The sequence below is a fragment of the Sciurus vulgaris genome (assembly GCF_902686455.1).
Source record: "Sciurus vulgaris genome assembly, chromosome: 15".
Classification (NCBI taxonomy): Eukaryota; Metazoa; Chordata; class Mammalia; order Rodentia; family Sciuridae; genus Sciurus; species Sciurus vulgaris.
In genome coordinates this window covers 19,311,683-19,326,245 of record NC_136476.1, presented here as the reverse complement: position 1 = coordinate 19,326,245, position 14,563 = coordinate 19,311,683, and the positions used below count along the sequence as shown (strand labels likewise).

The window sequence follows — 14,563 nt, the reverse complement described above, 5'->3', positions numbered from 1 at the left end:
TCCATCTCACCCCAATTAGAATGGCGATTATCAAGAATACGAGCAACAACAGGTGTTGGCGAGGATGTGGGGAGAAAGGTACACTCATACATTGCTGGTGGGACTGCAAATTAGTGCAGCCACTCTGGAAAGCAGTGTGGAGATTCCTTAGAAAACTTGGAATGGACCCTCCATTTGACCCAGCTATCCCACTCCTTGGCCTATACCCAAAGGACTTAAAATCAGCATACTACAGAGATACAGCCACATCAATGTTCATAGCTGCTCAATTCACAATAGCCAGACTGTGGAACCAACCTAGATGCCCTTCAATTGATGAGTGGATAAAGAAGCTGTGGTATATATATACAATGGAATATTACTCAGCCATAAAGAATGATAAAATTATGGCATTTGCAGGCAAATGGATGAAATTGGAGAATATCATGCTAAGTGAGATAAGCCAATCTCAAAAAGCCAAAGGAAGAATGATATCGCTAATAAGTGGATGATGACACATAATGGGAGGAGGGAAGGGTTAGTGTTAGGGTTAGAGTTAGGGTTAGGGAGGGGGGCAAGTATGGAGGAAGGAAGCTCTGTATAGAAGGAAAAGAGGGGTGGGAGGGGTGGGGGGAAGGGAAAAAATAACAGAATGAATCAAACAACATTACTCTATGTAAATTTATGATTACACAAATGGTATGCCTTTATGCCATGGACAAACAGAGAAACAACATGTATCCCATTTGTTTACAATAAATTAAAAAAAATAAAAAAACAAACAAACAAAACTAAAAAAAATAAATAAAAATGAAAATTAAAAAAAGAATTTTTGAATATTGATATCTTTTGTTTCATATTTTTACTACATAGCTATCATCTTGAAAATAATATTGAATAGTAACTGTGATTGTTCAGAACTTAAATGGAAATGAATTCAGTATTTTGCCCTCTATTTTGATCTTTTTTTTTTTACTTTTTTTTAATTTAAATGGGATACATGCTGTTTCTCTATTTGTACATGGCGTAAATGCATACCATTTGTGTAATCATAAATTTACATAGGGTATTGTTGTTTGATTCATTCCGTTATTTTTTCCCTTCCCCCCACCCCTCCCACCCCTCTTTTCCCTCTACACAGTCCTTCCTTCCTCCATCTTGCCCCCCTCCCTAACCCTACCTCTAACCCTAACACTAACCTCTCCCTCCCCCCATTATGTGTCCTCATCCACTTATTAGCGATATCATTCGACCTTTGGTTTTGTGAGATTGGCTTATCTCACTTAGCATGATATTCTCAATCATTTTTTAAAAATATTGGAAAAATGTTTATCAAATTTATGTAGATTAGCTTTTCTATTCTCTTTTTACTCAGAGTCTTTTTAGAAATAGCTGTTTATTATGTGCCCTGTTTGACTTAGTGACATATTAATGTTTTTCCCCTTTGATTATGTGAGTGTAATGAAACAAGATTGATTTTTTGTTATCAAACTATATTTGAATTTCTGAGAACAAATCCTCTTTGGTTGGGCTAAAACAAAATTGCAGTAAAACCACTTTAAACAGTCCACATGATGGTATTTCCAATCATATTGGACTATGTGAAGGAATTCATGGAATATTTTCTTCTCTCACCAAAATCCATTAGGCCTTAGCAGCATTACCATTAATAGTCCAAGAGTGGCTTCATGCATCCTTGTTTCCTTGAACAAAAAGAGAGCACACTAAGCTCTCTCAAGTACCACCGATCGAACTCAGAATGTGCAGATGGCAGCTTAGCTTCAGACAGCTGAAGTTGCTAAGCCCTTTTCTGTTAAGACCTAACAAATAGAACAAGTTCCTTCCTCTTTGGTGTTCCAAGTGCTTACACCAGAGGCCATAACTCAAAAACTCAAAAATTACAAATTCTATACAGTAATTCTGGTCACCAGTTAGTGAACTAGCACAAATCTAGCAACTGGAGTGAAAAACTGTGAGTCCAGTTTATCCTTTCCTCTCTGTCTTCATAATCATTTTTGAGTGCATCAACTATATCATGTACTATAATCTCTTCAGTTAAAGGGATAAAATATTACATGTTCAAACCATGTTATACCCTTAGTAGTAAATATTTGCTTACTTAATAAACATTTATTTAGTGCTTCCAGCATATGAGGTACCATACTGGATAGTGTGGAGAATATGAAGTGAAGACCACACTCCTAAGAATAATAAGAAAAGATGCACAGATGACTGTTCTGCAAAGCAAAAACTTTAAAGTGCCACAACAGAAAAGTAGAAAATATGCTATAGGAGAAGAGGAAAGGAGACAGTGCTTTCAGACTGGAGGTTTAAAGCAGACTTCATGAAAGAAATGGAAGTTAAGGAATGGGAAGGATTTGTACACACATAAGGCCCTGCCAGATAGAATGATGTCAAGAAAGGAGATGGGCTGCCAGGTGTAGGAGTAGGAGGCTGAGGCCGGAAAATCATGAGTTCAAAGCCAGCCTTAGCAACTTAGTCTCAGTGAGACCCTGTCTCTAAATAAAATATTAAAAAGGGCTGGGGATGTGGCTCAGTGGTTAAGCACCTCTGGGTTAGATCCCCGCACCAAAAAAAAAAAAAAAAAAAGGAGGTAAGGAGGTGGGCTGGGCATGGTGGTGCATACCTGTAATCCCATGTAATCCCAGTGACTCAGGAAACTGAGGATTATAAATTCAAAGCTAATCCCAGTACCAACCCCTCCCCCCCCCCCAAAAAAAATAAAGGTGGGAGAACAAGACATGTGTTGTAAACAACCAGGTACTTGATTTTTCCTAGTGTTTTTCTGAAGATTGATTGAGACTCTTCTGGGGGTCATGAGATTAACATAATATCTGGAACTGCTTTAAGAAATAGTATAGAAACTATCAGAGTGCATTGCATTTAGTAAAGATAATGTTTTGGAAATTCAATGTGTATATATGTATATACACAATGTGTACACATTAAATTTGGATTTAATATATGTATTTAAGGATTATATATATACACACACACACATGTGTATGTATGCATGTAGATAGCAGGTCTTTTGGCAAATGTATTTATTGTAGATTAAGAAGACTGAAAAAGATGGGTCTATAGCAGGGATCAGCAAACTTTTTCCATGAAAGGATAGATAGTGAATATTTTAGGCGTTATGGGCCAAAAGGCCACACACAGTCTCTGTCATAATTATGCAGCACTACCATTATAGCACAAAAGCAGCCACAGACAACTCTTAAACAAATGACCATGGCGGTGTTCTAATGAAACAGTAATGCCCCAAAGACCCATAAGTCCAGATTTGGTCCCAGGGCTGAAGTTTCCTAACGTTGATGTGTAGGGTGGGATAGTTAGAAGGAGCATCAAGAAGCAGTGCTGGAAATATGGTGAGGGGGAGGATTTTGAAACCCTTTGCCTGTGTAACTTAAGACACTGAACCCAACTCAACTAGCAGTAGGCACATTCTACAACGGAGAGAAGGGAAGGTCATCTCATCTCGCAGACACTTCTCAACAAGCTTTGCATTCAGGCAATTATACTGACTGCAGTGCAGGCTGAACTGGAAGAGAGTTTTGAAAGACTTTTATTTGTATAGTTGTCTATCATTTTCCTTTCAGGGCACACAAAAGATTTTTTTCAGTGTATTTAGCTTTAAAAGTATTGCCTCCTCTGCCATTTGGCAGGTTAAAGTAACTTTAGCCTAGTTTGATAGATAAAGCCTCTGAGCCCAAGGCATAGTTTAGTGATTCTCCCAGGGTTCTTGAGCTTGGGAAAGGCCTGCACGTGCTTAAATTACAGCAGAACTAAAAGACAGGTCTCCTGCTCTGCAGTGTGTGGCACTGATGAGTGTTTCTGATGAAAGCAGTGACAGCTTCCATCTCTCCAATACTCAGCAATACATGACTGCTCAGAAGCCTGAAGGAACTAGACTACTCAGACTCAGAAAGATAAATGGCTTCATTCTGTTCTTACACTCAGCTTCCTTAATGCCAGATCCTGGAGAGGCTCTGAGCTGGCTGTGTCAGAATCACAGAGAAGCTTGTTAAAGTATAGATTTTCTATCCTACCCCAATTTTGAATACCTGCAGGGTAGGACTAAGAATCTGCATTTTAAATAAGTGTCTTCAAATATTTCTGATGTTCAGCCAGGAACAGGAAACACTGCTCAAGTGACAACCAGTATTTTTGCTTTTCAGTGGGATTGTAGCAGGAGTGTGCCTGGGGTGCCACACCAGGTTTGATCTGGGCAGTACAGAAGGACAGGAATGGGAGGCTGAGGTCCACGTTCAGGATCCTTGCCTGCTACTCATGGTCCAGCCAGATGGCCTCTCTGACACTCATTTCCAACTTGTAAAAGTCAGCAGATCATAGGGGCTCTCTCTCTCTCTCTTAGGATGTTTTCATAATCAAATGAGATAATTGTAGGAGAAATGAAGAGATGGGAAATGACCTAGCCCCAAGACTGGGGAAGAAGCTTCTAAAATATATCCAAGCTCTCCATGTGGAGGCATTTTCCAGCATCCTTTGGGCACTGAGCTGTGTACCAACCAGAAATGCACAGTGTAATGCTTCAAAATGTGAATCTGCCTCAGACTCAAGAACGCCAAGCCTTTGCCTAGGGTTAGGTCCAGGAGCGGTGAGATATCTCTGGGGTAGAAACTTCCCCTGGCAGCATCTTGAACTACCATAATGCACTGAGGTAACAGGCTGGTGGTAGGACAGGCTTCTTTGCTATGGAAAGCTCCAGGTCCCAGACAGTAGGAAACTTGTGTTCATTGTACGGTTAAGGAACCAAGGTCATTTAAGAAGCTAAGTGATCTTTTGTGCCAGTACCAGGTATTCACCCACTTCCTGGGAAGGGCCTTGGAAAACTGCTTTATGGCAGAAAGGAGAAAGCTTTGTAAACCATCAGATCTAAATAGAAGACTGCTTGTCTAAGTGGCATTCTGGTTCCAATTTTCAAGGAATCTGGACTTGATCCCATACACAAAGAGGATGTACTAAAATACTAAAATTAAGATCCAAAACACCAAAAACTTTGCATTTTTTTTCTTTTTGCATTTCTTGAAAATGTTCCAGTGGTTTCATTACTAACATCAGTTTTATAAGAAGTCACACCATTTGGGGAGTATATGAATTGTCATAGCCCAGAGTTTTTCCCTTTACAGGTAACTCTGAGGAATTGGTATTTATTTATTTATCTATCTATCTATCTATCTATCTATCTATTTATTTATTTATTTATTTATTTATTGTGAATGACTGGAAGATCTCCAAATTTGGCCACCATCTTCTGAAGTACTACTATATTTATTATGTATTTTGAACAAACTAACGTCAATAGCCTTACAAATCTGCCCCCCCACAAAAAAAAATCAGGCAATGCAAAAATGTGTATTGTTTCCAGGAAAGTATTCTATGTTGTTTTCCACAATAACAATTTTTGGTTTAAATGAGCATCTCATATATGCTTTTTGTATACAATCTTTTTCTTTCTAAAAGTTTGGAATTGCATGTAGGTCTCCTGACACTAACAACCTGTCCATAATTATCACACCAAATATTTTCACTGTGAGTTCTTGAGTATAGTATAGTGTTCTTACATTGTCTGTTTTCAAGTCTTCTCAGTTTTTAGCACAATAGGAAGAGGCCCAGAGTATGTGTGTATTCCATGTCATAGGAAGTCTTGAGTACTTTCCTAAAATGTTAATATCTGCTGGATTCTTTTGCTCACTATGCAGATATTGTAAATACTCTGAGAACACAGGCCATGTCTATCTTGTCCAGATCTATTTCCTTGGTATATGGGTAGACCCTGAGTATGTATTTGTAGAATAGATGAAAAGAAGAAGGAAAAGAGGAAGAATTACATTTTTGTATTTCCTTCTTGCATTATTAGTGGTTATATTTTTATTCCCAAATGGATGTGTTTCTGAAAATCTGGGCATTTGAATATGCTAAGATTTAGGAGGATTCATACTAACAAAATCGCTCAAGTATAGACATGTCATAAGGGGATGGGGAGGGATGTTGGGAACTATGATAAAATCAGAATTATGTAAAATTTGAAAAGAAAGTTTTGATATTTTCAATCATCTTATAGCTATCAGCACAAATTAATAGCTAACAAAGTACTTCTAGAAAGATCTCTTCTTACAAAACCAGTGTTAATGAATACATTTTTAAAGTATTTGCAACTTGTGGTTTTACCGTGTTCATGGCTTCTCTGTAGTTGCTGACGTTAACTTGGAAGTAGTTATGTTTGACAGTGGGCTAGGTTCCAGCTTCAGCGATTTCTTTTTTGGTATGTACTAAATTCTTACTGCCTTTAGTGTAGTCATTCTGTCCTCTATTATCTTATAGCTTTTATTATTGACTTAAGGTCCAGTTACTTTGTAAAAGAACATTTTATTTCCCTCAGTAGTTGTACAGTTTACAACACTCCCAGGGCTGTGCCTTTTTATTTATATTTCATATGTGAACTATATAATCCTAACTCAAGATTGGCTTCACACTAGTGCAATGGCACAAATATTAAATAGTTTTAAATTCCTCTTATTTATACAGCTATTTATATTTTTCAAAGTTAAAAAAAAAAAAGAAAGCAAGCAAGCCTGAAGTTTATTTCCTATCTTGGTAGTCATTAATCTACCCTCAGCTCTTTTCACTTCTGCCTGGTCTGTGAATTTCAGATTATCGGGGTCCTGCCACATTCCTTTCCTTCTTCGTGGCCAGTGTGTGTAAATTTGGCTGGGTTGCAGAAGTGGGGTGAGGAGGTCGTGATGACAGCATTATCAGCACGGGGAGAACAGTTTCTCTGCGGGGCTTTTGGAAATGGGCTGTGTGCACGTGTGCAATTCAATCTAGGCTGGGTGAGAGTGCAGAGTTGCTGTGGTTAACATCCCCAAGAGCCTCCTTGTAAAGCTGGAAAACTGAAACTCCTTTCTGGACCCTCTGCAAACTATCAACCCTTGCTCTGGGAAACAGCTCCCATCTGGAGTGGGAAGAATGTCTCCATCATATGTAATCCTTTTCTTGGGGTCTTCGTGGTTCCAGTACCCTTAACCTTTCAGTTAATCCTCCAAGTCAATGAAAAGTGGCAAGAGGGAATGTTGTGTGAGCACAAACAAAGGAATGGGGCTCTGAGACTGTGTCATCTCTTACCAGTGCTTTCTGGGCCCGGGAACCCCGGAAGGTCATGGCTATTGGTCACAGATTAAGGACTTCCAAAGGAACTAAGCATTTCTTCGCAGTCTGCTAAAGAACTTTTAATACGAAGGTCTGTCCTTTGGAATGTAATTGCAATCGCTAAAATTGTGCTTGGAGGCTTCCTGACTTGCACTTTGGGAAATGACTAGTCATTAAGTATCCCCATTAAGAATAGAGTACAGTGACTGCAGAGTAGCAGGTCTTTACCTTGAAACCCCCTGGAGAGCTTTCTGACTCAGCATATAATCTATCAGGGAAAAATTCTTAGTAGGTTTTGTTGTTCCTATCAGTCTTAATGACACAGGAATGGAATGGGGTACATAAGTTAGGAGACCCCAGTTCCTATCCTGGAGTGCTCCTGGAGAGGAAGTGTGTGAGCTGGCTGACCATGAAGTTGTTAAGGTGATCTTTCATCTAGCATGATGATCGATCGCCTAGTTCCTGTATTAATAAAGTAGTGCTAATACGTATTGTTTATTGCATACCTCCTAAGAGGTAGACACAATGCTTAGCACCTCCTGTACTTTATTTCACTCAGTCTTCTCAAAAATGAGGTGAGGTGGGGACCATAATGATCCCTATTTTACAGATGAAGTCACTGAGGCTTAGGGAGGAAGGTGAGGCCACCAGCCAAGGTCACATTCACTGAGGCAGATTGAACCCGAATCTTAGTGGCTTCCTGACATCTGCTGCTGCTGTTTAAGGGGATACTCACACATCATTCTGATTCTTTTGTAAGAAGGTGGAATGAGTGCTGGGGGCTCCGCAGGACAGTGTCCTGGAACAGCACAGCACCAGGAGACGACAAGTCCTGTTCTAATCTGGACGCCACTTCTATGTGGTCTAACTTCTTGGGACAAATGGCTTAACTTTATGCACCTCAATTTCCTGATCTTTGACCAATCTGTTTGATGGGGTGAACTGTGAAGTTTTTTTCCCATTTTGATATTTTAGCTCACTTCTAGTTAGCCTCACAGTGCACAGCAAAGTGGATTGACTACATCATCATGTAGACTAGAGGTTCATACAATTATCCATTTATTCATTTGGTAAACATTGACCACCTATGAGCCAGTTTGGGAGAGAGTGAGGAGTAAATTTCGGACCAGTCTTTTTTCTCCTATTGTTTGCAGGGTATAGCTAGGGTCAGCATAATTGTGCCAAATATTATTGTCATTTTAATGATGATAAATGTATTGTTACATGCTGTCATTCATAGGGAGCCACATAGCTGACAACACAGATTGAACTGCATGTGTCAGTGGCTGCTGTCTGGCCTTTCTGAGGTCACAGCTGGGTCTGGACCATTTACATGCAGGAAAGCTTTGTGCTCCATTGATGAGCATTTGCTATATTGAAGAGCTTATTTTAAGCATAGAAAAGTGACAGTTCTTCAGTGAGCCTTGCTTTGCTGCCAGATGTTAAAGAGCTGAACGTAAGTGGTTTAAGAAGTGAACCCCCCCCCCCCAAAAAAAAAACCTATCATGATTCTATAACATGTTCTCAAATCTCTGATTCACCTGGAAGGGAAATCCCCAATTTGACCTCATAATTCTACTATTAAAAAAAATAATAAGAGAACAAATCCCTGTCTTGGGTTGATAAAAAGAGCATGGGAAGAATTTCATTGGAAAATAATGAAAATCATTTGCAAATGAAAAAGATAAACTGACAGAAGATGAAAAGTAAAAAGAAATTTATGGTTCCTTCTCAGCTGTCGGGGGGTGAGAAGGACCAAGTGCATATTCATTAGCCTACTCTTTAGGAGGACTGCCTGGGCTCTCACCAGGTGGGACACTGTGCCTGCTATACTCCTGGGGACTGCTGTCACCACTGGGTTATTTCAGTAACAGTGAAATCCATGGGTTTTGGAGCCAAATTGCAAAGGTTCAAATCTTCTTTTTAACACTTAGTAGCCATGAGACCTCATACAAATGACCTAAGCTCCATGTCTTATCGGTGGAAAGGAGCTATCAAATTGTGAAAATTAGACAATAGATGGGTAAAATAGCTGAGCACAGTGACTGGTGCCTCATTATTATTCTTAGATGGGAATTTATCCTGCTTGTAATCTTGCTTCAAGAGTAAGTGTGTATATGTACATGCCATCTATCATTTCTGGTTCCATGAATGTGTGTACTGAGACATGTGCTAAATGTGTACAGCTCCTAAAAATTACTAGAAAACTCTTTGAGTCAGTGGCCTTTCTTATTGAATGACCAGCCATCCTGCTGTGCCTGGGACTAGGAGGATCCTTGGGATGTGAGACTTTTAGTGCTAAAACCGAGAAAGTTTCAGGCAAACCAGGTCACTCCAAAGTTGGCAAAGTCCTTGCTTTTCAGAGCATAGAAAGAAAGCATGACCCTGAAGCTGGCTATGGTGAGGACCACCCATGTGAATAATGCCAGTGGCAGCTATTGAGTTACAGATGGACAGACTCTATCTTTTAATAACAAATTAGAGCAGAAAGGGTAAGAACCCTAACTCACTAACCCTAACATGAGACTACATGGAGTGCCCTTCTTAAGCAGGGGCTTTTAGCCCTAGTGGTCCACAAGAATCACCCAAGGAACTTTTTAGAAAAAGGAATGCCATTGGGTGGTGCTGTACTTCTGTAATCCCAACTGTTAGGGAGGCTGAAACAGGAGGATCACAAGTTCAACGTCAGCCTGGGTAACTTAGCAAGACTGTCTCAAAATATTCTCTCTCTCTCTCTCTCTCTCTCTCTCTCTTTCAAAGGCTGGGGATGTAGCTCAGTGGCAAAATGCTTGCCTCGCGTGTGTAAGGCCCTGGGTTCAATCCCTTGTATTAAGGACAGGTTGGGGGCATTTCTAATGTGCTACCTAGTTACCAATGGGTGCAAAATGATTTATATTTTCCTAATTGACAAATTTAGAATTTCCCTGAGTTTCAGCTGTGATGATTTGATATGTTGATAATACCTATAAGGTTTTATTGATTTTCTACACTGGAATTTCTACTGGAAGCATATTCCTTTGAGATGATTAAGTGTTCTCTTTATTTTCTCCTTTTATTACACTTTTAAATTTTTTCATTTTATTTATTGCCCTCTTTTGTGAGGGCAGTATACTTGTTGGTATGCTGCCTACCTCTAGGAGCATGGCTTCAAAACTTGAGGAAATTCGAAGTCTAATTTGAGTGGAAAAGGGACAGTGCTATTTCTGAGGACAAAAAATGCACTTCCTCTTTTTGTGCTGAGTTAATGATAAATGGTTTCTTTTCCATTTATTAAAATTAGACAAACCTCCTTCTGTTACTAAAGATTCTTACCCAATACTTTCATCCACACAATAAACTTTTGTGAGGATTTTTTTCACAATTATCCTATTGTTGAACAATTAACATTTTTCCCCCCAGGTTTTCCCTCTTAGCTACTTCAGTGAATGTCCTTTTGACTAAAAGTTAAGAAATAACATAGCTGGGTTCAAAGTTAAGGAATTTTTAGAGACCACTGATCATCACTGCCAAATTAGTCTACAAACTGTACTCACGTACACCAGTGCCTTATCAATACTAGCTGTTCTCCCCCGCCCCCCACCCTGCTTTTGCTGATTTGATAGGCCCCAGTGGTATCCCATTTTATGAATTTTTCTTTGGCCACAGTGAGACTGAACATATGTTCAAACACATTTTGACTTAATATTTTTCTCTGGAAGATTGCTTGTTTGTGCCCCTTCACACAGTTGTCTCCTGGGTTCCTCTTTTTCTTATTAACTTATAAAAACATTTTTTGGCCACAACCACGATTAGACCTGTCATAAATACATACATGTAGTGTGAACATTTCTCTCCTCCATTTTGACTGTTTATAGTGGGGTTTTAGAAATCCATTCAATACCTCTGTGTTTTCTGCATTTCTTACTTACCTGGCACTGATAATGACATTAGAGTTCACGTATGTTAAAGAGTTATTAAAAGGAAAAAATTAAGAGTTAATAAAAGGAGAGCTATATCCTCAAAACTTCCTCCAAAGCACACTGTAGTCATCCAGTGGAAATATCTGTGTAATGGCAGCACTGTCAATGTCTTTATGGCTACCTCAAAGAACTCCGAAGAACACAATTAATTTTACTTGATCATTGGCCCTTTATGAATCTTGGCAAATATTTTCCTTGTAGGCAAGGGTATCCAAGCCAACTCACAGTTTACTATGTGGTCGGCTACAAATGATTGAGGTGTTTTTCAAATCCATCTAAAAGAACTCTGTCTCTCTACCACTGAATTATGGCATCTTATCTCACAAACTTAACAGCATCTAATGGTTCTATCTCTAGATAATGTGATCCAGCTGGAGATCCAAGGTAAAGCTCATGTTTTAGAACAAAGGGGTATTTTTCTCTAACCAGTAAGCAAAAGTGACTTTTTCAGCTATAAAAGGACAAGAGGTTTTGAAATGATCCCACTGGGCAGGGTTTCCTAGACTTGTTTTCTTGGCAGTGGGCCATAGAGCTAAGCCTGAGTCTTCCAAACATCTTCCATTTTTGTAGTAGTGTGAAGAATTCACTAGCTGAGACCAGAGTCACTTTATGGTGTGATGATTAATGTCCAGGGTCCCCTTGATGTAGAGGTAGCCACAACCAGACAACTAACAGTATCATCAGCAGACCATTGATCAGTGTGTATCAAGAATTAAAGACACGGTCCCTTTTCCTTTCCATATAAGTACCTTTAATGTTCCCTCAGGGTTGAACATTTTCCTCCTTAAGGAAATACTGGACTTTTAACACCTACACAACAAGAATGGCAAATGGGCCATAGCTTCAGTGAGAAATTGCCAAAGATGTGTTACTTAACCAACATACTGTCTCATCTCTTTTTAAGGTTTTAACAGCTCTGTAGCATGGGTCTCCTTTGCTGATTTTCTGTGTGTGTTTCATTGTCCTGAAGCCAAGATTTCTGTATTCCATTCTCATTACCCTGTTCCAAGAAGAAATTGTCTATCTCTGGTTCCAATCTTGTTTCTTAAGACATTGTTATTGCTAGAGTCACACACACACACACACAAATGTAGATAACAGAATGGTTTGTCTCAAAACATGTATGAGGCAGCAGCATTATGCAGATGCTGTCTGTGAATTGCCAACAAGTCAATAGTAACAACCTGCAGTTGTCCCCGTCACTACTCTGAGTTTTACCTAGGCATCTATAACTGCTTAGTCCTGGAGGTAGCCCCATGATGTAGGGACAATTGCTGCCCCCATATTTCAGATGAATGTAGCAAATAAAGTAAGTGACTGAGTCAGAATTTGAACATGAACAATCTGACTCCAGAGCCTGCTCTTTTGTTTGTTTTGTTTTTGCAGTGCTTAGAGTTGAACCTAGGGCCTCGTATATGGTAGGCAATAGCTCTACCACTGAGTCCCGCTTTTTAACTTGATTTAATTAATACCAGAAGACCACAAGATTGGTGATGGTGTCTCCATTCTACAGATGAGAAGCTGAGACTCAGAGAGGTTGCTAACTGCAATCATGTCTCACACACCTGAGAAGAAGCAGAGATTGATCACCATCTCAATTCCAAAGCCTTCCTCATGAATTTCTCACTCTCCATATTCTTTTGAATGCAGTTCTTTATCCACTTCACAGAAAGCTTACAGCTGGCTCAGAGACAGATGCTTAAGTGGGCCTGCAGCACATTCTTCTGGGTTCTTTTTGCACAGGAAGTTACTCGTTTAGACTACACTCTTTATTTGTGTAAATGACACAGTAAGAATTGCCTCTTTTTTTCTACATAAATAGCTGTAGGATTTGGCTTCCAGTTCGTTCCTGCTTCAGGGACTTTGCATTTACTCTCCCTCAGCTTGGAACCCTTTGTCCTCAGACCTTGGCATGACTGATTCCTTCTCAGGTCTCAGCTCCAATGTCATCACCTCAGTGGGAATGACCCTTTTGATCTGTATCAGTCTCCTAGGGCTGCCATAAAAAATCCTCAAACTGGCTGGCTTAAAACAAGAGAAATGTTTTGTGACATAATTCTGGAGGCCAGAAATCCAAAACCAAGGTGTTGGCAGGACAATGTTTCCTCTGAAGGCTCTAAGGAAAGATCTTTCCTTGCCTCTTCAGTTCTGGTGGACCCATAAATTCCTTGGCTTGTGGCAGTTGATGCCAACCTCTGTCTCTGTCTTTGTATGACGTGTGTCTCTGTAATTCTCCTCTTATGTGTCTTCTCTTCTTTTTATAAAATCACTTGTCATTGAATTTAGGGCCCATCTGTATATTTCAGGATGATCTCACATTAAGAGCCCTAACCAGATTATAACCACAAAGACCATTTGCCCAGATATGGTCACATCCACAGGCTCCACAAGGATGTGGTCTTTTAGGGGCCAACATTCCCTTAGGTAAAGTAACCTTTGTTGTATTTATGCTCTGTGATGTCAGCATCCACTTTAATTTATTCAAAGAACTTGTCCTAATTTGATGCAACTTGTTCTTTTATATGTCTTCTTTTGTCTGTTTCTATCTATTTGAATTCAGACTTTATAAGTAAAGAGCTATCTTGTTCATTGTTGTATCCTCAGGATGTAAAATAATGTTTGTATATTGTAGGGATCACTGAATATTTATTGAATAAATGGTTGAATTAAGTATATTGTTGTCTAATGTAATGTCAGTTTGGCTCTTTGATTCCTTCAGTAGTTTTCAGGGTTTTATTATTTTTGTTGTCATTGCTGTTATGCTGTTTGAATTTTAGTCAACAGTTATTTGGAAAAGCAAATATATCATGGACATATATTTTACACAGTGGGTAAATATATCCAACCCTTTCAATATGACAATTTTTAACTAACTCATCTTGTTAGCTCCTTTTGCTCTTGCTTCTCCCCCAGGAATTAATTCTCAACAGAATCTTTTATTTTCCCTTAGGCTCTGATCACCTCCGAGAGAAAGATGGCCTCTGGGCTGTCTTGGTCTGGCTCTCCATCATTGCTGCCAGGAAGCAGAGTGTGGAGGAAATCGTTCGGGATCACTGGGCCAAATATGGCCGTCACTACTATTGCAGGTGAGCAGAAGGTAACATGCCTCTTGGGGAGCTACTCAGAGAAGTTTTCTGAAACCGATGGCTAGAACTTTAAGAAGGAGGCATCTTTCAGGAAGATCTATGGGACCCAGAGGCTGGAACTGGATCAAGCTGATAGGTGATTGGGGCGGTGCTAAGGATTACCAAACTGGAAGATGCAAATTTCACTTTCCCTGATGACATCCTTCTCTAATCTTTTCTTCGGTGCCTATAAGGTAGGCAGTCATCTAAGAGGATATCTGAGCTGTGGAGCTTGAAAAATCCTCTGGTAACCATGGTGGCTGGGAGAATCATGCCCTCAAATGGAAGCATTTCTTATTGTTTGTT

The 14,563-nt window shown here is 39.5% G+C and overlaps 1 protein-coding gene across 1 annotated transcript in view; it reads left to right on the top strand.

Moving 5' to 3' along the window:
- PGM5 (phosphoglucomutase 5) overlaps positions 1-14,563 on the top strand; it is a 218,759-nt gene that overhangs the window by 153,826 nt on the left and 50,370 nt on the right. Inside the window, exon 8 of the mRNA XM_079112036.1 lies at positions 14,083-14,218. Coding sequence (XP_078968162.1) covers positions 14,083-14,218 — 136 coding nt within the window. The remainder of the gene's footprint in view (positions 1-14,082; positions 14,219-14,563) is intronic.